Raw genomic sequence first — 26878 nt, 5'->3', positions numbered from 1 at the left:
TATAAAAATAGTTACTGCCAAACAGAGCTTTCCACCCAGAGTGCAATCTGAAGTCTATTGCTGAAGAAGAGAGTGGAAGCTGAAGAAGGAAAAATCTGTGAAGAGCTACAACAAAATGCAAGGAATTGCAAAAGTAGGTAGATGTGAATACGCATCTCTGCTTAAGGTTGGACCTTGCTTTCATTTCTGCCAATACCTGTTTAATCTCTGAACTTCTTGGTTTATGTCACTTATATAATTACATGAAATAACACAGTGGGGGAGGGGGGAGGCAAGCATAAGGGGAAGTGCTTTTCCAGTATTGTTCATTCGCAGCCCAGAGGATTACCCAAGTCTATTGCGGTTTATCTACTTAAAACAGACAGTGGAGCCCTCTTGCAAGCACTTGTCTCCCCTTGAGTTTGGGTAAACTGCTTGCATCTACAACCCACCCTGTTGCTAGCAGTTCCACATACCTACTTTTCCCAATGCTGGAAGAACAAACTGTTTATTCATTTGTTTTGTTCTACACCTGTTTTCACCCTTGCCACCATTGTTTGTTGCCTTTACTAGAAGAGATACTGAGCAATTGAATGTTTTCGCAGCTGGAGAACTAGTACTGGTGTGGGCAATGGCTCAGCTGGGCAGCTGCATTGTTTGTAATGGTGTAACAGGAACAACAAGTGTTTGAGAAGCGTGAAGTTTATTGACAAAGTGGGTAGTTCCTCTTTGTATTGGCTGTGTCCTTAACCCTCCCAAACATTTCTACTCTCCTTTATTCTGGTTTCCTCCAGCACTGACAGTCAAAAAAAAAAAAAAAAAATATTGTTGAGATTACATCTGTCCAATAAAATTCATTTCTCCTCCCTTTGAGAACCCCCAGAACATTAATTGGATTGATGAAACACTTTATTAGCAGTGAGGGAAAGATGGCTGGAGCTACACCTCTACCTCAGGCTCTACTCTACTCAGTCAGCTTTTTAGATGCATTCTCTCAAAAATAGAAGTGATAGATTCTGATTTGGAATTGCATACCCATATGAAATTAATTCAAATGATTCTAAAATTAATAACTTAAGATGCTTGCAGTGTTTTAATCAAAACATTAATTTGTTTTTCTACTGGACAACTGATTTACATTATCGTCTTTGGTCTCTTCTGGATCCAGGCTGCAATAGCAGGAAGTGCTTGCACTCTGTCCCTGAGAGCCAAAAGCCTGGGGTACTTGTCTGCCAGGTCAGGTTTGCAGGACAGAAGTGTTGTACTGCATACATCCCAATAGAAATCGGCCCATGTTACCTGGTGGAAAGGGGGGAGAACGCAGTTAGTTTTAATTGGTAATCTCAAAAGCTGGGACTACTAATAGTCTCTGCAAACTACAAAAATGAAGCATGAATTGATCTGTTTTGAGCTTTTTTTCTTTAAGTTTATGGCTACAGAGCTAGTAATTAGATACAATGCAAAGCTTAACAAATAAAAATTAGTTAATATTTGTAGAAAGTACTTGATTTTTTTCTTATTTTTATATATTAAATTGAGCAGTGACTCTAAGCAGAATTCTAAACTCATATCTCTATTAACTAGTACAAAGGCATTTAAAAAGTTTTGTGTCAACATGGAAACTGGTTTGGCAAATGCAAATCTGTCCTGCTTTGCCTTTTCTAAAGGTATGGGCAAAATTCACTTTGCAATTAAGCAACCAATTGTGTATCAGTAAGAAAAATATATTTTTTTAGAAGATACCATGGGATGGAGTAAAATGCAGAAATTCAGCAATAGCCAACAATTGGCATTTTACTGGCAGTCTGGTTGGAAAGGAAGAAATAAAAATAATACTTACAGATTTCCCCACCAGCCATTTGTTATCCCCCAGGAAAGTATCCAAATCTTTCAATAACTCAGGTGCTTTGTTGGTGAGGATGTCATTAAATGCTTGTTGCTGAGGGAAGAACAAAGCACGTGCACGTCAATGGGTAAGCACAGCAGCCAGCAAAATTGAATTCTTGGGGCTTTCTTGTGAGAGAGATGGACAGAGAAAACTGGAAAAGGTGACAGTGGAATCATTTGGTCTGGCCCAAATGTTAAAGTATTCCCCGTTTCTCTTTGGAGGAAGTAATGTGTTAACATTCAAGTAAGGATTAATAAAGCAGACATAGCAGTTATTTAGATAAATAAAAGCAGAGGTAGGTGTAATGTCAGTTGAGTATGAGCAAATGGGCACTGTATAGCTTAGGAAAACTGAAGTAATTACCTGTGAAGCGTGTTAGATGCCCCAACACCCAGGCTCTGACTTGGTGAGCCATGGGACAAGCCCATTGCTCCCTTAATGCTAAGGGCAAGATGCTGAGTGCTCCCACGGGGCAATGTATGGTGATGCTACTTGTCTACACATAGTAACAGGGCAGGAGCTCTGCGCTAGATCTGTGAAGAATTGAGCTATAAAGCTGGACTTTTGGGGACTGAAGTTCACGGGCTTTTTTCTTATACAGGCTATCAAATTTCCAGAATCCCATAACCAAGTCTTTCCTGCTGTCAGTCAAATCTCGGCCAGTTATTTGTCTTTGCCAGACCTTCTTACGTGAAGCATGCAACCGGGTTTTTGAGCTTTTGCTGGATTTATCTTTGATCATTTATGTTAGTGGGTTATTCTCCATTTTTGTCCACACAACGAGATTTGGGTTGCTTAAAATATGTGGTATTGAAGGCTAAGGTCTGTATTGAAGGGTACCTGCCTTATTTGCATGTTAGTGGATGCAGGATAAGACTGAGCAGTGGTGTTTCTCTGCTGTTTCCCCTAGCAGAAAGTTTTGAGGCCGCTCATAAAGAGTTAACTGTTTCCCTGGGAGAAGGAAGGATTTCTCTTTTTCTCTGGCCACCTGCATGGAAACCAGTGAGATTGCAATCTGCTGTGATCATCTGGTCTGCTCTGTGGTACAGTTTGTGCAGTTAATATTTGACTTATTCTTGGAGGAATGCACTCAACATTGGTTAAATAAGCACTGCTGTATAGTAACAGAGTTATTTCAACAGCTTTGAAATTCAGGTTAATGAAGAAAGAATAAAAATTAGAAAAGGCAGCAGACTAGATGCTGGCTGGAATACAACCACTATTTCTGCAGACCAGATTGAAGTCTTGGCATCTCTTTATGCTGTCTTAGAGCTCGGTAACTGAGTGCTGTTACTGCAAGTAACAGCCAGAAGTTTGCAGTCCAGAAATGTCGTAGCTGTAGCCTGTGCTGTAGCTTTTTTTTTTTTTTTTAAGTACAACCACCTCCTGCAAAAATATGTGTGGGTATGTAAGACTATATTATTACACTGTATTATATCTTGTAGTCAGTAAGGCAGTGATCTGTTCCACCTTCCACCTATGTTCACTTTGCCTGGTTTTCATTTTCTTTCTTTTTTTCTTGTTACTGGATAGGTACGATAACACATCACTCAAATTGTGTCAGAAAGAAAGGTGTTCCTCCTGTCACAGAGGGAAATTTTCTGACTTTTCTCCTTTGCCATGTGTAAGTTACTTAAATAAGTTACTTAAATTTTTTTAGCTCACAAGTCTCCGGTACTCTGCACTTCCACCACAAGGTGGTGGCAATGGACCCAGGAGGAGAAAGGGAGAACCATTAATAGTGCCAGAAATACCAGAAACACACAGAACAGCAAGGTTTTACATCATCTTTGCCCCCCCCACACACACCCTCGCAGCATACGTGCACTCAGGCACACGAGGGTTGCCTGTGACCTCTCCTCCCTTCTGCATTCAGTGGTGGTGGTGTGATCTGGGCCTGTGTTTGGGAGCAATGCTTTGGGACGAGCTGGGGCACAGCCAAGAGCTTCCCCGTGACAGAACACCAGGACAGCAGCTCTGTGGCAGCCGTGCTTCTGCCCTGCTCCGTTAGCAGTAGTGTGGCTGTTCCTCTGTTGCTTTAAAGTCATGAGTCAAAGCTTCCCTCCCTGTATTAGCAAACTTCAAGAAGTCACTAGGCGATGAAGTAATTGGTATTTTTGAATACTAAAACTTCCACATGCATTTTCCTTCTGCAAGATTTCAGAGCTGTCATATAATTTCATCGATTTATTTTTTTTCAGCATTTTATCTTTCACGCTTTCTATAATACAATATCCCACTCAGTCTGAAATGTTTGGAGGGAGGTGGCTGCATTGGTGGTTAATGGTTATGTGTGCTGTTACACCACTTTTCTAAAAGGGTCAGGTGGTCTGCTGGGGTCAGAGCTGTGCATAACCAGTGCAACACTGGAGTTAACTCATCCATCGCCCTGTCGCTTGAGCAACAAATCTGCAGGCTTGCATTTGCAGTTATGGTGAGTGAATATAGCGAGAGAAACAGATACCAAAAACCCCAAGTGCTGTAAGACTTGCCTGTGACTGTGTTAAAGTATCCATGGCCATGCATTACCCTTGACATTGGTATTTGCAGAAGCACCAGAGAGGACAGTGGCGGGGCCTAGAAGGTCTGAAGAGCACGGTTGTGGTGACAGTGAGGGATGTGAGGGCACGAGCCTCACCTTTTCAGCAGCACCCACTGCTTTACGCTACTCTGGTAATTAAAAAACATTTGTCCCTGGCAGCTGCAGTTACTGAAGACTGATACTAGCTAAATGTCAAGAAGAAATCAAGATGTAGAAATAAAAAATGTAGATGGGATGGAGCTGTTAGTCCTGCGGAGTTAGCAGAAGTAGATTTCAGCTTAGTCTGTGACAGGATACAGGTAGTACAGTGCTGGCTGGAATGGGAGTGTCCTGTCTTGCCCCTCTGAAGAGCATTTTGATGTGCATGTATATACACACACACACATTGATAGATATATACATATATATATATATATATACATATATATATATCAAAGTGCTCATCAGCCTCCCCTCCCTGGTTCACCTTAAACTGGCATCCTCAGTTTAAGGTGAACCAGGGAGGGGAGGCTAATGATGACCTATCACTGCTTCCACTGGGAGTGAAAATCAGGTGGAGGAGGAGGAGGTGGGAGCAGAAGACCTTGGCTTGGTTACTCTTGAGGAAGAACCACAGATGTTCTCCAGCTCAGCTTTGTTGGGGTGAGCTGAGGTGATGGACCCAAGGGTTGGCATGCCTCTGTTTTTCCAGAGGAGCTGCCTAGGAACACGTATGTGGCTTTGACACATTTGTGGCTTAAGTGGTATCTTTGTTTAAATTAGCGATTGTCTTACTTTCACCTCCTGATTTTTCTCTGCCCATGGGAAAAGTGTCATGAAATCATCGATGGTGTCCACAATAGCATCAGCCAGGGCCTGTTCCACGGGAGTCTGACCTGCCAGCCCTGTGTGAAGCAAGCATAAGAAGGGAAGTTACAGCAGCATCATCTATTTTTTGCACTGACACGTAAGCAGCATGGTCTGGATTTTCCAGAGGGATGCTTCTGTTGCAGTCGGATGGGAAAAGCCATCAGGGGAATGTTTAAGTGGGAACTTCTGACTGTAAAAGGAGCGCAAAAAGGAGCACGGTTCCAGATCAGCATCCTGATAGGAGACTGGCAGGGAGGTGGTGTGGGTGGAAAGAAGACTTTCCCATCATTTTTCACTGCCTCATATTACCACATGGAAGCTCGTCATTCTCTTCCCTTGCAAGTAGTAGATCATATCAGAGACGGAGGAAATTGGCAGCAATGGTATTGCTAGATGTGTGAAAATAAGTCGTGCTAGCGTTTTGGAGAATAGTGCTGGGTGCTTCTCCCTGTTTCCTCAGATGGAAAACACGGGATATTTTGGAAACATTTTGAAAGGCAGGTTGTCTCTCTTTACTGAGAATACTTTAAAAAAAAAAAAAAAAGTAAGATAGCACTCACTTCCCAGCCCGTCTTCAGTTTGCTGACGTTCAGCACACCACCAACACATCTGCCTTCAGACAGACTAGTTTTGCAGATGAGTCTGAATGACAGCTAGCTGACCTAAAGCAAGCCCTGACTACTCTCTTTGATTACTTACGTTACTAAAGAGTCTTATATCACTTGATCTAGCCGGTTGAGTGCTTTCATAGCATGTAGTATTTAAAGATGAGTGAAGTCACCATCTGATCTAATCTCTCTGCCAGCACAGAATAGTTGCCTAAATCTGCTTCAGAGCGCTCTGTCTGCTGGCTGTTATAATCTCTAGTGCTTTCAAAGGTTCCTCACTCTGGTGTTTCCTGGTTAGCACGACAGCTCAAAGTTTAGCTGTGTGGAAAACTACCCTGAAAGCCATACGGAGTCACAGGTACAGGTTTTCTGTCATGCAGAGACAGGAGAATAAAGCTGGTTCACTGGGGAAGTCAGACCAAAGCCCAGGCATTTAATGTAGAGGGAAACTCAGATGTAAAGGGGGATTATCTGTGAGTTTTCCTCTAAATGTACATAACTATGGTGCAAATACAAAGCTCTGCCAAGTGACTTCAACTGAACATCATAGCACTTTATGCTGCAGACTGTTACTTTGAACCGTGCTTTTTGTTTGTTTGTTTTTTTATTCTCTATTTGACATTTGAGTGGCTCTAAATTCTGTCATACAGCTCCAGTGTCCTGCAGAAATCCTTCTGCCTGGTTGGGCTTGTCAAGCTGTTTGCTTCTGTTTTTGCTGTGATTGGATGTATTTTTTCCAAAACATGAAAGGCTGGTGCAGAACAGGGCAAAAAATTTGTCAAATATGTTACCTGATTCTCTGGCAAGGTATCTTGCTATCGCCAGGCTCTGGTGAATGATAACTCCGTCTACTTCCAGAATAGGGATTTTTCCAAATGGGATAGCTTGGAGAGAGGAAAAATAAAATTTAATCACAGCCCTTAACAGTGGGAGTCTGTAACAGTTGCACTTTTACCATTCTCACCCTTGGAGGGAAAGCATTATTAGAGCACTTAAGAGTTTCACAGTATTTCTGTAGGGAGATGTTATAGACATGGTCTAAAAAGAAGAAAAGTAAGGTTAAGGAGGTAACCAGATCACAATGCAAGAAGGCAGCTGTAGTGTAGAAATCAAGTATTGCATTTCTTATTTCCTATCCTCCTGCTCCGAAGCCTGAATGTGCCCCTAGATATCCTGAATTCTTTATGCAGGGAGACTTTTCAGTAGAGGCTTATTTTTCTTTTTCTTCCCTGCTTTCTCTTTCCCAGGAGAGTGACTGTCAAGGTTAGGCAAAGCACTACTGAAGATTTTGTAGTGCAGGATCCAGCTGAGCTATGAAATAACAAGATTGGGCCAACACTACCAAGTTGCTTTTTTGCTTGCTGTTGATTTAAATTCAACAGCAGTGATTCAGAGAAGTATCTGTATTTCTGAACTTATCTTGTGATGAGTCATTTCACGTGACAGTTCTCCAACACAGATGGTGTGAAAGCTTATCTCACCGAGAAACAAATACAAATCTCACACTGAACCACAAATACTAAGAAGATATTAAAATCTACTTTACTTGGCTTGCATTCAAAATAAAAACTCAGTTATGGGGAAAAAGCCTCCAGACATTAAAGATAGAGAAAGGCAAACTAAGCAGGCATGATGGATATGTGTAAGAGTTTGATATAAGAAATAAATCTTATTTTTGAGCCATTAATTTAGTAATATAATGTATGTGATAACTTGGGCTGCTGTTGTGCTACATTTTGGCCAGCATGCTATCAAATGGCGCTGGAACCTTGGAGCAAAGCTGAAGCTGGGAAGTACATGGAAAGCTGGAAAAATTGAGAGGTAGGTGACTACAGGGGTCATCAATATGATACGTGGCAGAGAATTCAAGGTCCAATAAATCATGTCTAGCATGGAGGGAACACACTCTAGACATCTATTCTGGTTCCCTCACCTATTCTGGTCACTACAAAAGTCTTTGTTAGCTTGAAATTTAGGAATGCCAGCAGAGTTGTCTGATGGGGTGGGAGATTTCTCTGATTGCACTGTAGGTACAGGGCTTCCCTGAATGTCATCACATGCAAAGCAATGTGAAATTGTCTCCTTTAGGGTGGTGAGAATCCACTTGTGGGAACCTGCAGCTGTTCCCCAGCAGAATTTTAAATCTCTCTGTTTCAAAGGATGTTATATTATAAGTTTGGTGTCTGGGATTGCAAGTGCTGATCAATTGAGCCAAATGCTTTGTATCTGGTCTTCATCTTCATTACACTTTTTGTAAATAAGATGCGTGCTCATCTTAAGACTGGCTTGCAATATAAAAAGTTGGTAATGGAAAAGTGAGAACATGGGCTTTTGGAAAGGTGCAAGGTGTTTTCAAACCCAGGAAAACTGTCTTTATGGGACTGCTGGAATGCCACTGCTATTCCAGGATTTAGTTCTTAATGAGCCTGATCTACAAAAAAACTCTGTGTGCATTGCTTAACTAGATTTTCTAAAAGCAGTCTAAATTGCTCCAGTCTTTGCATATACATTCTTCCTGTGAATCATGGAATCATAGAAAATCCTGAGTTGGAAAGTACCCACAAGGTTCATTGAGTCCAAATCCTGGGTCCCCAGAGGACCACCAAAAATCAGACCACGTGTCTGAGAGCATTGTCCAAATGCTTCTTGAATTCCATCAGGCTCGGTGCTGTGACCACTGCCCTGGGGAGCCTGTCCCAGTGCCCGACCACCCTCTGGGTGCAGAACCTTTCCCTAACACCCAGCCTGACCCTCTCCTGTCCCAGCTCCATGCTGTTCCCTCAGGTAATTTGTTTTAATTATCATTTTAGATACGGCTTGGATCGGACTCCTTATTAACATAAGCTATGGGAAATGGAGGAACAGTTCAACTCAGTGTGTTTAGTGATTTAATTTTTTGTTGCTCTGCAGGTAGCTCAGCTCAGCTGCCTATTAGATGTACACCTGCTTTCCATGAATGCTACTGACGTCTCTGCTTTTCCTATTCCCCCCATGCTAAGAAAGTGCACCCCAGATTGTATGGGATCTCATGGTGAGTGATTTGGAACACTCTTTCTTCAAAAGCAGATTAATAATGAAAGGAGAAAAATTAAGCCTGATGCAATTGTGACCTGTTTACAAAAATAATAAAGTTGCCACATGGCTCTGTGGTTTAGCATGCAATATGTGAAAGTCACGTTAGGTATGAGAACTTAAATGTCAAATCTATATCTGCAAAATTAATTTAGCAGCTGCACAAAATGTCCAGGATTCCTGTGTGCATTTTTTCTGCATCTGAGCAGAGTACCTTTTTTTTTTTTTCCCCAAGTTCAGCGCACTGTGAGGCCAGTATAAATTTCAATGCTGATGACTAGCAGAAGCAAGAGAGCTCAAAGAGAATTAACTGCTTTATCCCAGCGACAAAACATGCAATGCTTGTTGTTATTGAAACAACAATTGACTTGTTGCATAGAAGACTTCAGATGTTTATCATCCAGAGAGCAGCAAGGTCTTGGCCAATCCGCATATTGCTTCACTGAGAATCCAGACAGGAAAAGAGCATCCCAGCATGCTAAACCAAAAATATCTCTGGTGGTGAAAATGAGAGAGGCTTTGGTTCTGCGCTGTGGACTTACAGTGCAGAATGCCCTGGGCACCAGTGTGTCCAAAGCCATGGAGACGTGAAATATTTGTTCATGTTGGATACCAGCACATCTTTCAAGCACATGTGAGTAGAGTGGCTAAGTGAGTATGTCACTGCCAGCACTGTCTGCTTGCAGTGGTCTTCCAAACACCCCAGACCAAAACAAGGCTGAGCTTGGTGAGAGGGTAATACATGAAGTATAGCCAGCTCAGGAGCATTGAAGGGTACCCTGAAGGATTTAAATGGCCCCAGTCAGAGTGCTGCTGGTCTGAAGCAAATTTGACTAGGTCAACATGACTAAGCTAGCCACTGTAGCAATAGCTGTCAAAACACAGCAATGACAGTTCAGGTTGGGAAACTGAAATTGCTTAATCCAGGAACCGAACAGACTGTTTTCCACTGAGTTTACACACGGAGGGGAAGTCGAACAGCTACAGCTTCAACTGGCTTTTTACTCTGTTGCTCATTAGAAGGAAAATGAAAGCCAGCTTGTTTGCTTGCTTGATGACAGCAAAAGGAAATGAAGCATCTTTTTGACAGTTGAGGAACATGGGTGAAGGTGCAAAAGGCAGCTGGGTGGCAGTGTGGCAGTGATCTTTTGTGTGCTTCTTCTCAGAGATTTGGCCATTTCTGGATTATTTTATTTTTCTGGTAGCCCACAGAATTCTAGGAATTTTCTATGCCCTCCCTGAACACATCATTAATGCCTCTTCTCACTGTTGATCTGTTTACATTAGGATCTGGTTATCCTTTCCTAGAAAAAAAACACCCTGATTTCTAAAATTAAAAATACACCAATACAGCTATTGCTTTGTGTGCAGTAGAAATATTCATACTTACATGACTCATAATGCAGTATAAAATTAATAAATCAGAGTAGATTTTACTGCACATTGTCCCATGGGTTTTAAATATCCAAAAGCAATTATTAGTGTTTGATTTATAATGGGATAATGGAGCTTTTTTTTGGGGGGGGAGGGGTTTAAGAGGCAGTGGATATATTGTTATCATTACTAAGCAATGAAGTCTTTAAAGCATAACAGATGGTAAATGGAATATGATATTTCCCTTCTTGTGTCTTCAAAATGTGATTTGGTTATTTTTCTTTCTTGTACAGAACAGGATATTTTAATCATTTTTTTTTATGGTGTTAGCGGTGTAATCAAGCAGTTGAGATTGATGTCATAGTAAGGTATCTGGATTGGTCAAAAATGGGGGAAAATAAATGTCAAAGCTATGCTTCTAACTACAGTGTCTTTGAAATAGATTCTCATTTGCATTGAAAACTAACCATTATTTCTTTTCCTTTCCATTAATATTTAAATTGGATCATGAAAAACACATCAGATACTTTGCATCTTCCAATAGAAACATAGGAAAGATTTACCTTTTGTAAGGCTGGCAGAGGAGCAAGGCTCCTGGGAAGTGGTCGGACTGGAGTTGGAGACATCCAGCATCCATAACTTCTAGAGATGTAGGACCAGAGTGGTACTCTGCTCCAACCTCTGTCCAGCTTTAGTAGTGTAGCTATTACAGCTCAGATTTCCATTGGAAGACACTGCTGTGCCCTACCTTTTACCCAATGCTAGTTATTGGTGTACCATTTTAGCTAGAGTTATGTAGCAGCAAGTCATTCAGGAAAACAGGACGGGTGCTCCCTCACGAAATTCTTGTCTGCTGCCAGGTATGCCTAAAGATTCACTTATTAGGTTGGAAATATTTTCAGTACAATTAGTCTGTCAAGTTTCCTGATGACCTTTCAAGAACCATTCCACACCCTAAGCAGTTTATGGGATGTTTACAACTATTAGTACAATTAAAGCATCCTTTGCTATGACTATAAAGTCTGCATAATCGCCATTACTTCAAATTCCTTGAATGAGGCACAGAGCAGTGGCTGTTCCTGCACGCTAGCCCAGTATCTCAAGGGGATGCTAACTAACTGTGCACCATTGCAGGGGATTCTCTGCTTTATCATGTCTTGTGTCAGTGCAATGGCGCTTCTTTGTGAGGAGTCTGTTATGTGATAATACAGATCTTGAGAGCACCTATTATGTGATCGTGCATAGATCTTGAATGGACTGCAGTTTAAATGTGGTACATTCAAGTCAGTCTGCTCAAAAGGAAATGTAAAAAAATGTTTGCTTACTTATTTTGACAATTGACTTTATATAGAGCAACAAGTCATGTAAAGTTGCTGTTCGAGATTCAAGTATGCTTATTTATTTATTTATTAAATTATGTAATAAAGCTGATCAACACTACTACTTGCATATTAGCTTTCTTAAACTTATTCATATAAAAAAGACAAATTTTGCCTGAAATGGAAATTTAACAAAGAAAGACTATCTGATTCGTAACAGCAGGAAAAGCAAAAAATGTTGAGATACAGAAAAAATTATTCTAGAGCTTATAAGCCAAATAACATATGTTTTTAATTTTATAAAACATAAAATTAACATAAACATAAAACCTCTCCCCTGCAAAATAAACTCCTACCACTTGGGTGTAAACAAAATCAAGTGAGAGAGTATTTCTAGGAGCAAGGAGTTACTTATTTGCCTGAAGAAGCTAAAAGGACCAGCTTGCTGGGGAGAGCCACTTGAAAATGCCAAAACAAACAACAAAAACATCACACTCTTCTGTCCAGTCCAATATTAGACTTGCAGCAGCTGCAAGTCTGCTTTCTAAATGAACTTACTGCACATTAATCTCAATGCAGGCATTTTCTATCTTCCTTTCAATTTTACAGAAAAACTAAGAAATAGTGAAGTCTCTTCCTCAGAAGAGTGGCAGTATTTTCTAACTTATATGGGATGGTGATTTGGGTGGGAGGGTGGTGTTTGTTGTGAAACCTTACTTTAATTTCTTGGTAACTGATGAAGCAAACTCTCCTCTATGCAGACAACTCCTAGTGCTCTTAGAGAAAGTCAAAGAATTTGATTTGTTCCTTTGAATCATGAAAAGGCTGTCCTTGTACTTGCAGGCTCTGCAGTCTAAAACGGTTCTAGATCTACCAAAGGACAAGTGGGTAAATGCAAACATACTTTATTGAATGCAAACATGCATAGCAGTTTGACTGTGTTATTTCTTAACCTCAATGTTCAATAAATTGGGCAAATTTTAATGATTTTTGTGGGCTGCAAAATAAGTGGTGTACCAAATTGCTATTATTTTAGCTGCAGTTGCATCAAATGTAGCTGTAATTTCCCTTACTGTTTTAGCACCCTTTTTGTTTTCACCAGGCTGAGATTGACTAGAATCTGCTAATTTAATGTGTGTTCTTATGGGAGCAGACACAATGCAGGCAGAATGGGAAAAAATATACCTGAGCTTCATAAGAAGTCATCTCTAGACTAGAAATGACGACAGTGAGAAAATCCATCAGCAGAGTGAACTACACCTGCATGTACTCAGTGGATTGGAGGGATCCCCTCATTTCATACTTAGTGTTGAACACAGTAGCAATTGAAAATTTTTGGCAAAGTTCCTGTAACTTGCTTTCCTGAGGACTGGTGTTTTTTTTTTTCTGATGGCCATTCCCTCTTCAATCCACTCCTCCATGGAGGGAGCTGAGGCACATTTTGAAAATTAAGGTAATAGGGATTGCAAGTGGCTTGTTTGCCTTACAGTGAAGGGTTTCATCTGCCATATGAAATGTTATTGTCATGTTAAAACACACAAACCCTACACAATGTAGCTGAGAGGCAATTGTTTCTCATGCTAAGTCATGACATATAGACAGTGTTCAGGTACCTGTGGACATACCAGGGCAGTGACCATTGATCTCGTAAAGTGAAAGGCTGTTTGCCTTAACACACTGTTTGCTACCATTTATGCAGAGTTTTGCTTAATGATTTGCTTGGGGAAGATTAGTTTGTCTGGAATTACTGTGAGTAACAATTGCTCCACAGAGGAGGAGGACGTGGTAGTCATCAGCTTTTTGGTCTCCAGGCAATTTCCTTAGCAATGCTACATCATTTTGCAAGAGCAAGATGTCTTAACTCTTATTTTAGTTGAATCTCTTGTAAACTGTCTGCAAAGCAGTCACCACTGGTGGCTAAGGCCTCCATTACATAGGTGCTTGAACTAGGACTCGGTGAGTCTCACAGAGGCAGAAGTATAGCATCCAGGTATGAGATGTATTAGCACTTTCAGGAATAACTCTAACTATTTCTTGACATTTGAAAGTTTTCCTCGTCAATTAGCATGATCCATTCCAGTTCCCATCCACTGACTGACTGAAAGCAAAGCCTGAAATTTCTAAACCAGAATAAATTTTGCACAGATGGTTTCCTTAATCAGAGAGCAGTAGCATGTCCTTGGAAATCATTGTACTGAATTTCTCATCTACTGTGGAATTTCATCCAGGCTTCAGTCACAACAGAGGCTGTTATGAAAGGCCATTATGCAGGAAAAATGAGAAATCTTAATTAACCCTTAGTAAATCTTCTAACAATTTTTTCATATCACAGAAAGAGAAACCAAGACATCCAAAGGATAAATGACTTTACAATCATTCATTAAAGCAGCAGATAGAGCTGCAGACAGTATGACTTAGGATTTCTAAGGTGCCTCTCCTCCTAGTGTTCTGGTGATAATGGTGTTTCAGCTGGGCATACACTGTAGTGAATGGTATATGTAACACTTCAGAGGGAGGTTCATGCTATGAACACTGAAGAATTGTGCACAGGAAGAATTTTCCTGCATTATTTCTTGTGCCGGCTCAGACTCTAGGGATATCATAAATATTCAATTAGAGATGCAACACCTTGACCTTGGCTAATAGACCTACTGTTTGAATAACTTTTCCTAAGATATGAATACTTCTGTAGCCTTTAAGTCACTATCTATGCTTTGTCTTTTTAATTTGTCTTATTTATATTCTAACATTTTGGATACTGGCTTTACACATTGCTAATATTCTCTGAACTTTGTTTCAGAACATAAGTTGCTGTGTGCATCTGAATATGTGCATAGCTAAATATGAAAAAGGTCAAAAATAAGATTTTTTCCTCAATTCATCTGAATTCTCAGTCTTTCCTCTAGCTTCTGTTTCACTTCCCTGAGTGGAGAGGGAGAGAGAGAAAGGCTATACCACATGGTCAGCAAGCTTTAAGCTCAAAGAAAAGGTTTCCAAAGTCAGTCATCTCTAACTGAAAATAGCCTCCTTTCCACTGTTTAGCTTAAACTCCAATTTGTGGGTTGTTAGTCAATGTATTCTAGATTTGAAGATCACAGTTTACTTCAACTGCTGCAGGAGAACAGCAAGTGCTGCATATTTGTCGTTCAAGTCACTGAGAACATTTTGGGAAAGGGCTGAATTTAATTGCACCCTACAAGAATCAGGTATCCTGCTGACTGGACTTATTAAAGGGCGTCAAAACCTACTAAGAAATTAATTAATGCAAATCACATTGTGCATTAGTTGTGCATTTTCCCCAAATTTAAGGTGCTATTCTTCCTCCTGGATGTTTAAAGCTTCATAGCCTGTATACAAAGCATGCGACAACTCCACAAAACGAAGGCACAAATATTTCTGATTTCGTCTACCTGGTCTCCCAACTCAAGCTTGGCTTCATTTGGACTGAGGTTAATATAACGAGCAGAAATAACACCCAGGTTCAAAGGAGGCTTCTTTAGTTAAAAAAAAAAAACATGGAACAGAACATGGTAGCCTGCAGTGTGCTCTCAGAAGGCTTTATAGGGCTGTGCTGTTCTTGGGAACAACAATACCGTCATACCTCTTTTGATCCCCCTTTTTTTTCCCTCCTCATTAAGTCATCTGATTTCTTTCATTTTCTCTCATCTCTTTCCTTCTTTGAAGACCTTTCTCATTACAAGGGAGTGTCCCTCTTGGCAATTCTTTTCCAACTTGGCTTTGTAAAACTGGGGTGAAGGCTGCAGTGTGGTTTTTGAGACCAAATCCTCTATAGTACTCAGGAAGATTAGCATGTATTTGGTCTGCTTTAGGCTGGCAAAAGCTGAACTGAATTGATCGGGAGTAACAGCCCATCTGGATGACAGCAGGTCATTCATTTTAGATTGCTTGAAGATTTAGGTCTGAACATCAGGAATGACATTTTGGCTATCTTGAATCCATGCAATAAAATTCGCATATCTTTCATAGAAGCTAAGAGTTGAACATGTCTCTCTGGTCATGAAACACATAGGTACCTCCCCAGTTGCATTTTCATATCATTTATAGTGGAGCTTTAGATACAAGAATCTATGCTACTTACTTGGTTTGATTTTGGGCCAGTCTGCTGCTTCTATCCTGTGATCTTCGTACTTCTTGCCTGAATAGGCAAACAGGTAGCGGCTGATTTCTGCTCTTCCTCTCAGATTGAAATATGTCAGCTTGTAGTGGGGCATGCTGGGTCCTTGGAAGGGAAGTCACCAGGTTACTTTAAACATGAGCAACTGAACTCCCTTTTACCGAAACACTGTGTTTGTTTGTGAAACATGCTCCTACAATGCAATGGACATATTACGCTAAGCTATGGTGTGTTGTAATTTGCAATCACTGCGTTAGTCACTTTGCTCTGCAGTTGTCAGCCACAATATTCAGACAAGGGCAACTACAGTTCAACCTGCAGTTGCTCCTTAGATAGCTCCAGAAATATGGCTTGTTATTTCAGTGGTATGAAGAACTCAGCCTACACTTACTTCTGTTGTGACTTCAAACTCAGGCCATTTCTAAAGTGTTTCTCAGAGTGCACATCTAAAATCATATAGTGTAACAGAAAATAGCTCCTTTCTTGTGTAGTAATTTTGTTCAAGGTTGCCCTGCTCAGCCTCTAGTGCTTATGGAGATCTTCATTCAAGACAAAGTCAAAAGAATTGGCAAAGTGTTGAAATTTGGCTCATTAACTATTATTACCCTATTTGCATAGGCAACTGACATGAGTTATTTTAGAAACAAAATTTGCTATGGCAGCTAGTATACACTGTTATTCTGAGAAAACCACATCAAATTCTTACAAGTCCTTGTACAGAACCCAAAAGAAGGCTTGAAATGACTTCATTAGGTTTCAAGTGATTTTCTTCCTTCAGTTCTTGTTTGGAGTCATGTTGCGGGAAGGTTCAATGTATTTCTCAGTGTAAGAAGCAACAAGAGAAAATACTCATCAGCTGGATTGTACAACAAGGATTATGTAGGAAAGGTGAACACATAAGGCCTCTTTAAACCAAGAATAAGCTTTGAAACTCTGTGCACATAGCACTTTAATATGAGAGTCAGCTGAGCTCAGCTGAGACTTGAATGTATTGGCTAAAAGAACCCACATCCACCCCTAATGCAAAAGTCTTTCTCATTGAGAATGTTTCAGTATTAAAGTAGATCTTGCATGTTATTTATCATCCTTTTTATGTACATGAAGTTCATAGTGTTATTAATAAAGCATGCAATGCAGACAATTTGCATTGCACCAATAAGGAAAGGGAATCACAGAATCGTCTAGGTTGGAAGAGACCTCCAAGATCACCCAGTCCAACCTCTGACCTAACACTAACAAGACCTCCACTAAACCATATCACTAAGTTCAGCATATAAACATCTCTTAAAGACCTCCAGGGATGGTGACTCAACCACTTCCCTGGGCAGCCCATTCCAATGCCTAACAACCATTTCAGTTCTTCCTAATATCCAACCTAAACCTCCCCTGGCGCAACTTTAGCCCATTCCCCCTCGTCCTGTCACCAGGCACATGGGAGAATAGACCAACCCCTACCTTGCTACAGCCTCCTTTAAGGTACCTATAGAGAGCGATAAGGTCGCCCCTGAGCCTCCTCTTCTCCCGGCTGAACAATCCCAGCTCCCTCAGCCGCTCCTCGTAAGCCTTGTTCTCCAGACCCCTCACCAGCTTCGTTGCCCTTCTCCGGACTCTCTTGAGCACCTCCATGTCCTTCTTGTAGCGAGGGGCCCAAAACTGAACACAGTACTCGAGGTACGGCCTCACCAGAGCCGAGTACAGGGGGACAATCACTTCCCTAGACCTGCTGGCCGCACTGCTTCTTATACAAGCCAGGATGCTGTTGGCCTTCTTGGCCACCTGAGCACACTGCTGGCTCATATTCAGCTGCCTATCAACCAGTACTCCCAGGTCCTCCTCTGCCAGGCAGCTTTCTAACCACTCATCTCCCAGCCTGTAGCTCTGCTTGGGGTTGTTGTGCCCCAGGTGCAGGACCTGGCACTTGGCCTTGTTGAACTTCATACAGTTGGCCTCAGCCCATCAGTCCAGCCTGTCCAGATCCTCCTGCAGAGCCTTCCTACCCTCGAGCAGATCAACACACGCACCTAACTTGGTGTCATCTGCAAACTTACTGAGGGTGCACTCAATCCCCTCATCTAGACCATCGATAAAGATATTAAAGAGGACTGGCCCCAGTACTGAGCCCTGGGGGACTCCACTAGTGACTGGCCTCCAACTGGATTTGACTCCATTCACCACAACTCTTTGGGCCCGGCTATCCAGCCAGTTTTTAACCCAACGAAGCGTACTGGAACTACCAGTAAGGAAAGGGAACTATATATATATATATATTTTTTTTTTTTTAATGAGTAAGCTCTACTAACTGGCCTTGCAAGAGAAGCAACCTTCTATTTAGTCATCTTGCCTTGGAAAACATATGCCTGAGGGCAGATGTATCATCAGCTTTCACTTTAGAGGGAGAGGCTCTTTGCTTAGGGAAAAGGGAAAGGCTTGTACTTCATTCATGCTGAAGTGCACAAACTGCATTTACCACTTTCTCCTCAGAAGTAAAACCATCCACTTTCCATACAAATAGTAGGAAAGGAAAAAAAAATCACAGCAAATGAGCACAGCGGAGACTGCTTAATTTCCCATGAAAGAGACCTGTTCCCCTTCAGCACACAGCAGGGTCAGAAGAGATTATCAGTAAAGGGAGATGTTTCAAAGTTGGCAGCTAGGATAGGAAGCAATTGTAGACACTGGGAGCTACCAGTGAAGATATCTGCAAGTGCTTCATACCAAAAACACTGCGGCGGTTATGTCTGAAGCCAAGGAAGTGTTTAATTTTGTGTCATATAAAAGAGGGAAGCTGCAGGCAAAATGAGTTATATTTTACAATATGCTTAGTTTCCTACATGTGTTGTTTAACAGAAAATAAATTTGCTGTTTGGCAAACAGAACTTGCAGATTACAAGCCTAGCTGTTGTTTTCTCTAAAAAGAAACCTTTTGACAATTCCAAAGTTTTCAAGCATGCCTCAGGTAAGTGATGTGATTTTGTTACTGTGTTTTCAAACTTTGTGCACGGATTTATTACAGGGCATAGTCTTTAAAACAAAAATTCCCTGAAACCTCTGACACATAGTAAGTTCAGGTCATACATCTACGAAGTGTGTGTAAGAAGAAAGGATGAGATTAGAGGGTGTTTTCCATTATTCTCTACTTCCGATTTTGTGTGGTCTTTTGAGAGGAAGGGACAGCATTTAAGGTATGAGGAAGGCTGGTCTAGAGATGAATGAAGCATAGCTTTTCTGGAGGCCAAGCATCTTGAAACAGTCTAATTTTTACTGTGAGAGAATTTTATATACAGATGAGAAAGAGGAGTATAATCAGGAGTAATGAGGTGATGTAAAGAAAAGAGAATTTTGGCAGAATTTCAGGAAGTCTTTCTGGCTGTTGTAGTAGGCTGTGGAATATTTTGGTCTATCAAGGAAGTAGTGGAAACTATTGTTTGAAATGTTTAAAGCAAAGCTAAACAAATTTCTAATAAATATGCTTTAAGAAGTAATTAAATATTTGCAATGCTGATGCATATTTAAGCTTATGATTTTTTTTTCCATCTGTAAATAACAACAAAAAAATAACCCTACAAGGAGTTTACCAAAAATACTTGACATTTTAGAGGACTCTATAGTTTTATTGTAAGCATGCTTTTGTAAATGTTTGTAGTGTTTGTAGGTTTTATTTTTTATTTGTATTCACTGTGAAATGTCAGGAGTAGTGCTTCCTAAACAATTCTACGTAGATTTCTAAATGAAAGAAAATGTTGTGTTCGGAATAGTTTTTTTTTTTTTTTTTGCTAAATTTTAAAGGAAAGAAAATGAGGTTGTTTTTTCCTCATCTTCCTTTATCTCATCCTCCCGGTGTGTTTTTGTGAAGGAATGAAATGTGAGGACCAGCTAAATCATTTAATATATATGTATATCCAAAGTGATTGAAAACCCTTTCATTATCTGAGAGCTACAATGCTGAGTTTCAGGTAGTACTAGTACAGAAAAGGGAAAAAAAAAATACTGCCAAATTGAAAACTATATGAAGAAACCTGGAGGACACAGAAATGAACAGTTCCAGTGTCTGCAAGGTGTGCAATACTTTTCCCTCTCCTGAGAGACAGTAGATGTCCCTGTCCACTTGTAAATCACAATTGCACAGCATGCGTTTTGCCCACTTGAGACACTCTCATGTAGAGATCTCTGTTGTCAAAAATCCAGCATTCTAAGTAATGCAAGGAAGTACTCCTCAGTCCCCCTTTATTGTACTCTGCACTGTGAAAAATTAAGGGTTTTCTTTCCTGTAATATATACAGTCTGGTTCCATCACTGTTAGAAGACTTTTAAAACATCTAACTTTTTTCCCTCCAGCAAGCAAGACCAGTAGTGTTGGGTTGAGGTTTTCCAGTGCACCTCTACAAATCAAGCTTTTTGGAAGAGGTGGTGCTTTGCTTTGTACATATATTTGTTTATCTTGGGAGCTCTTTGGGGCTGGGCAACCAGGGCCTTGCAGGGTAGCTCTGTACAAATAACTCTGAACCATGACTGGTGCACTGACACAAGTTGTTCTTGTGTAAAAATAAGACATAGCAGACCCTTCTGGGGCAAGAAAAAGACATGCAATCAGCAGAAGTTAACACCTGTGCTGGTCTGGGGTGATTGACCTTGTGGAAAGCAAATTTAGGTGGCAAGTGTCCACCTGTGTCAGAGGTTTCTTCTCTGTGTTCCAAATCAAATGTTTTTAGTTTAACTGGTAAACATTTGGTTTCTTATTAATAAAACCCCAGAGAAGGAACTCCTTTTAGATGGTCTATGTTTAACATATAAGTATAACATAAAAGTATGACAGAAGACGCATGCCAGAACATTGATGTAGGCAAGTAGTACACAAGTATGGTAGGCAAGCACTATACAAGCTGACAGAGGTGTCAGCTTGAGTTTTTATCAGTACTTTTTCACAGAGGGAGCTCTATTTCATATTTCTCTACTAATATGACTTAGGGTAGCACTGGTGAAATTGGAGACCATGACTAGCCACTGGTCAAAATAGAGAAGGTTGGGTCTTCCCAACCGAAGCTGGACAGCTTGGTGGACATTTTTCCTTCCTCCTTAATACTGTTTTTAAAGTAGTTGCTGTTTCTTTACATGGAGTTTGTGCAAATTTGGCCTGAAAAATAGGTGAGTAGGTCTGAAATGGATGCATATCCAACAGCCTGAGTTTGGATTTCCTACCGAGGAGGTTGGTACTGCAATTTCAGGTAATTCTTAAATTTACTCACCTATGTATTTTTGTGATGTCCTAAATGTACCATGCCACCTTACACAGACCTGTGCGGCCCCCCAGACTGCTTATTTCTGTAAATTCAAAGAGCCTATCAAGCTTCTGTCTATAGCACTGAAAAAAAAAAGTGAGCTGATAAATACCCAGGGTTTTGGCTGAAGTTAAAAGAGAGTGCAGATATTCAGCTTCAAAGTCCTGTTTGAAGAACCTAGATGGTCCTCTTTAATCATGCAGCTAAAAGGAAAAATCCTCATTTTCCTCAGAACACGGACAAAAGTCCTTTTCTCAAGCATGAACACCTGCTTTTAAACATGGAGTCAAAAATATTAAAGGCTCAAGATAGATTTTAGGTCTTTGAAAACTAAAAACAATATTATTTTTTTTCTGCCTAAAGAAGTTTTAATTTATTAACTCTTCTTTAGCTAAGAAAATTCCCATGCCTCTTTTGAGGATCGGATAATATTGGTAGATTAATGGAAGACTTTGCAAGTCTTCGTATGGAAGATTTCAACAGTGGTCTTTGTTTTGACACAGCAAAATGAAAAACTTTGAGTAATTCTATATAATTGCTGTTGGTTCTGTTTGCTTTTCAGAGAGTTGATGTCAATGGTCTCTTCCCACTCCACCCCAATTATAGAAAGTAAACTTTTTAATTTGATCCCTACTTTTTCTATGCCAGATAGCAATCTGGACTTTGGAGAGAAAAGAAAAAAAAAAAACACTGCACCCTCTCTTCTGTTTAACACACAAATCATCTGAAGTAAATGTTTATGCAATTTGATGTAGGACTGAGTTTTGAAATAGCAAATCCTAAACATAATAGTTACAGCCTGATACGCCTTAGCTTGATTTTCAAGATTAGATACATGCAGAGCTGCAAAGAGCTACTAGCACTCCAAGCACTTTTCTTTTTTTTTTTTTTTTTTTTGGGTGGGGAGAGGGAGATTTTTCATGCCTTTATCCAGTGCATTGGTTATTTGCAACCTGTGGTGGAAATGAGTCTTCTAACATGAGAAGGGTCCTTAAGGCATTGCTGCGTGATTACTGAGGAGTGCTAGTAATACGTTCAGTGACTCTGCTATGTGCGTGAGGGCTTTTGAAAGCCTTATCTGTGTTGGTTTAAGCAGAAGATTGGGAAAATGGTTTTTCTGAGAAGTTTTTGAAGGCAAGAGCTCAAGGTGAAAGTGGTTTAGATGGACTGGCACTCTAAGGAACAGTGTTGAAGGAGGAGGCAAGTGTCCGTTGGCTTTCTCCCAGCTGCCTTCACAGTGACTGCTCCTCATGTGACTGCAGCCAAAACTATATGAACTCCAGTATTTGGAGTTCATCACATTCACTTTGAAGTGAATGAGGGGTGCTTGCATCTCAGCAGCACAAGGCAGCAGACAGGTGGTGATGGGCAGATCCAGGCTAAGTACTGTCTTTTTTGCTACTAACGCAACTGGGAAGGTGTTGCATTTCTACATTCCTGAAAGAGGAGTTATACCTTCCTAGATAAAAATGGAAACAAACGAACAAACTAACATACAAAACAAAAACCAGAAATCCATCCAGGCTACTGTTTCCTGTTTTTCCCTGACCTTCTCTATGGGAGGCGTTTTTGTGTGGTAAGATAGGCCTTTCCATATGTAGAACTGCACATACAGTTACTACAAAAAATGTTAAAAAGTAGGGAAGTAGCACTGTCTTAGGATGTAGAGGGTACCTTTTTCTCTTCCTTCCATTGTCAATGCCTCATCCCCTCAAACCTACCACTACATCCATCACTGTCCTTGGGAACACTCTTTCTATTAGCTGCAGCAGGCCATGGATAAGTGTCTAGTGTGGGATATCATCCTCAGTGGGAGGAGGAAGGATCAAACAGGTTTTGGTCCTAATTCTATTTTAAGCTAGGTTTTTGTTAGAGTCAAAACAAGTGTTGGATGAAAGGGTGGTTCTGTATGTGAGCATACACTTAATTCCTTGTGAGTGGCCAGCTATGAATCTTGTGCCTTCACATGATCATTACTGAGCCAGACATCACAATGGTGATCTGCTCAGTATTGCAACAAATGTCCTGGGAAAGGGCAGCTTCTCCTGCCTCATCTGCCAGGCTCTTTAGTTTATGACCTGAGCATCTGTGATGATTTTGCTTTCTGTTTGATCCTCAGCCTTTTGATTTATAATTACTTGGTCCTAGTTTTATGTAAATAAATTTCTGAAATTGTTTTGTACAGCCTCCCAAGATGTAATGAGCTTCAAATGAATAAATTACACACCTGAGAACAAAGGATATGGATAAATAAAATTGCAAGAGGATAAATCTCAGGAAATATCCTAGCCACTCCTTTGTCTGGATAATTTCTGAGGAGAGACTATTTAAGTCTTTTATTTCCTCATCAGATGTTTTAAAAATTCCCTGAAGCATATTGTGGTAGAACAAAAACCTAAATAATCATAATTCTTGTCAACACCAGTCATTCTTGTAAAGTTCATGCCTTGCATCTGTTTCTGTAGTCTTCAGATAAATCAGCACCCTCTCGCAATATCCCTATAAAGCAAAGGATAGCTGCAAGTTGCTTAGCTGTGTGGATTTGTCAGCTCTCCAAAAGCAGCTGCTGGTCTTGCCAGGACAATTTCATGTCCACATCCTGAACTCTCAACCTCATCCAACGCCATAATTTATGTAACAATCATCTAATCATCTTGACCACCTAGTATCTTTCACTGGGTTAAAAAAAAAAAAAAAAAAGAGCTTTTTTTTCCTCCTACCCCAGCCACATGCATGTGCATATATACAATGGGAAATATGAAAACCGGCTCTTTCTCTTTGCTAGTCTAAACTGCATTGTTCTTTAACTGTCTCATGTTGTGATTCCAAAACTAGCTGAGATTAAAGAACACTTCAGACTTAAAAGAGAAAGGGTTAGATAGATTTTCAGGACAATGTGCATTTCCTGTAGCTACCATGGATGTAACCTGTTACAGTTTTATTCAGTTTGCAGAGATATCTAGGACTGTCCATGAGGCCTCCTGTGCCCTCCTCCTCTGGCCTAGGCCTGGTGGCGCAATCCCTAGTGGCACCAGTGTTTTTATCTCCTGTTTTCTCAGATATTCTGAAATTGGTTTCACAGCAGAATGAGCTGGAGGAGACCAAGGACCCACTGAAGTGCTCTTTGGATACTGCCAGTCTGCTTGAGAAGGTCAATGAGGAGAAGTGTGGGCCTACAGCCTCGAGTAACACCTGGACAGAAGGCTGGGGGACCACCTAGATCTCGTGGTAGATCCCTTGACTTATATTCATGAACTGCTTGGCGTGTAAATCTGTAACCTGTTTGTCCCTACACTTAAGAAGAATGTACTTACTGGGCAACAGTTTACAGACAATTCAGTCTTTTTCATGGATACAATAGGCAGAGTCTAGCTCTGGAACAGTGCCCATGACTTTGGGTTCCTCGGCCTGCCTGAAGGACCTGGCACAAAATACTCATTTACCTATGGCACGCAGTTAAAGAGACTGGTGTCTTGTATTTGTTCTTTTTGGTTGGCAAGTAACTTTACTACAGAAAAATTGTGAAGCCTTTCAAATCCTACTTTCTGTATATTTTTATTTGTTTTTTTCCTCCTCAAATTCAGCCCAGCATGAGACTGTATTTGAAGGATCCTAGTGTCATCTATCAGTGGGTAGAAGTTAGAAATGGCAACCGACGAAGGTTGTAATGTCCACTCTCCCATCCCCACAAATACCACCTGGTGCAAAATAGGTGGTGTCACAAGATGGCTTTGCCATTTGTTACCCAGATCCAAAGCATAGAAGTGTCTATCTGATATTAGCTGAATGTCTTTGTTTTTTCTCCTGTTCCATTTCATGTTCTTGCTTTACAGAGTCATTCCGGCAATACTTTATAGTCACCTCTAAGGAGCAAATAGAGCATTTAATTTTTTTCAGTTCACTGCTGTAGTTTATTTTATGGGAAATTTAACAAATCAACTATAGGTAAATGAGGTTCTTTACAATGTGTAGTATTTATGTGAAATTTGGCAGATTCAATTTATTTTATTGCATTTTTCTCCTGGACTACCTGGTAAAAGGGTGAAAATATTCACCTGTTTGAGATTTACAGCATATATAATAAGTCTTCAACAGATGTGAATACACATAGCTTTCAGCAGCGTAGCATACCACTTGCTAATCCAACACCAGCTGTAGCTGTTAGTGTAATTACTCGTGTAAGATTTTGGTCAAAAATGAGCACTGTCTTCAACTGTTTCTACTTTGTAACAGCTTAATAGAAGGCTGTGTATGGCAAACAGCAACCAGAAATCTTATGAGCAAACCCTGAGAGCAGCAGAGTTCAGTGGAGTATGAGTGCTGCACTGAGGACAACAGGATGAAACATTTATTATCTGCACAAAACCAGAATTCTAGGAATCCCTATGTATAATTTCGGGGGGGGGGGGGGGGGGGGGGGGGGTTAAAATTGAGAGAGTTTCAGTGTAATTTCTATCCAAATAGATCTAGTATGTTTGTGTGCAGCTGAGATGGGGTTTTCACATTATGTATACATTTTTAGGGAGTGGTAGATTCTTTTTGGGTTAAAAACAAAAGAGTAAACAAATGCAAACTTCTGAAAGACCTCTCTGACCATTTTTTTTTTCTTTCATACTTTGCAGCTTTTGCACGTAAAAGTACTAGCATTTCAAAATAGTTATAAGGATCATAGATGTTCAGGAAAAATACTTTAAAACTAAGGTTTGTTTCTTTGGTTATATTGAAATAAGCAATAAAGGTTGGCTTTTAGCAGAAGAAATGTGCAGGAAGATTATACACACAGGCAAATGAAGGCATTGAGATGTTAAAGAAAAAAAAAAATCCTGAATAGATATTCAGAGCATCATTTTGAAGCAAAAGATAAAAATCAACAACGAAACTCATACATTTTGGAAAGGAGAAAATGCAGCAAGTAGAAGCAGATGCAGGAGGATTTCTTCTATAAAAGAATGGTGAGAATTAGGATGAGAATACGTTAATCCACTGGTGAACCAGCGGACAGACAGGAATTGGGAAAATGGACAGAACAGTGCATAAAAATGACCTGGAGGAATTGGTTAGTGCTTCTTAATGTTTATCTAATTTCTCTGACATTAGCCTAGATTTGGTTTGGTTATGTAAGTGAGTGCATATGTCAGTCTTCATGTGTAATAGAATGTTGCTGTAAAGTGTTTTTGTTTACTGGAAGCCCACTGCAGAACCTCAGGAGCTTCCCCACATCAGCTTTTTGCTGCCTTTTCTTTAGATATATCTGACAAATACCCAGAGTATCAAAGCAGCTCAATACTGATAGTATCAGCTACTGGTGAGAAGTGGGGGCTTACTTTTACAACACACCAGTAATTTGCTTCTTTGCCTCTAGAAAAGAAACTTCTGAATTCTGCTTGTAGGAGTGCATGTGATTGTACAGATGTCTAAAGCAGAGCAGGGAGCTTAAAATGCCTGTAAGCAGCAAAAAAAGGTATGTAAATGGGGCAGCTGAGTTACACTTGCAGACGATGTGTAAAGCTTGTGGTTATCCTTCACGGTGCCAGCAGCTGTAGTCAGTTACACTGAATAAATTTAACAAAACTGTAAAAATGAAATAATTTCAGTACTTGCTATACAAGTAGAAATATTTGTCAAAAACAAGCACCATGCAGCTGGTATAGAAGCAGCCCTAAGGAGGGCAGAATAAGATTAGAAGAAAGGGGAAAGAAGAGAAGTCAAATTCTTGCGGTAAGGAAAGCTGAAACAGAACTCACTTTGGTGCAGTGCTATGTGGTCTCTTCCTCAGTGCACAGGAGCCTCTCTGAGTGCTGATCTCTGTGGAAAAGGCTCATATATACTGTTTATT

General features: G+C 40.4%; 1 protein-coding gene across 1 annotated transcript; it reads right to left on the bottom strand.

The window, feature by feature from the left end:
• Positions 1 to 870: 870 nt before the first annotated feature.
• Positions 871 to 26878, bottom strand: HPGDS (hematopoietic prostaglandin D synthase). The gene is made up of 6 exons (XM_035539019.2): positions 26787 to 26878; positions 15731 to 15871; positions 6658 to 6750; positions 5184 to 5293; positions 1820 to 1918; positions 871 to 1278 (listed from the first exon to the last, which is right to left on the bottom strand). The coding sequence occupies exons 2-6, from the start codon at positions 15861 to 15863 to the stop codon at positions 1114 to 1116; spliced, it is 600 nt and encodes a 199-aa protein (XP_035394912.1). The 5' UTR covers positions 15864 to 15871; positions 26787 to 26878; the 3' UTR covers positions 871 to 1113.

The sequence above is a fragment of the Cygnus atratus genome, chromosome 4, assembly GCF_013377495.2.
Source record: "Cygnus atratus isolate AKBS03 ecotype Queensland, Australia chromosome 4, CAtr_DNAZoo_HiC_assembly, whole genome shotgun sequence".
Classification (NCBI taxonomy): Eukaryota; Metazoa; Chordata; class Aves; order Anseriformes; family Anatidae; genus Cygnus; species Cygnus atratus.
The sequence above is the reverse complement of the archived record's forward strand: the minus strand, read 5'-3'. Positions and strand labels throughout refer to the sequence as shown.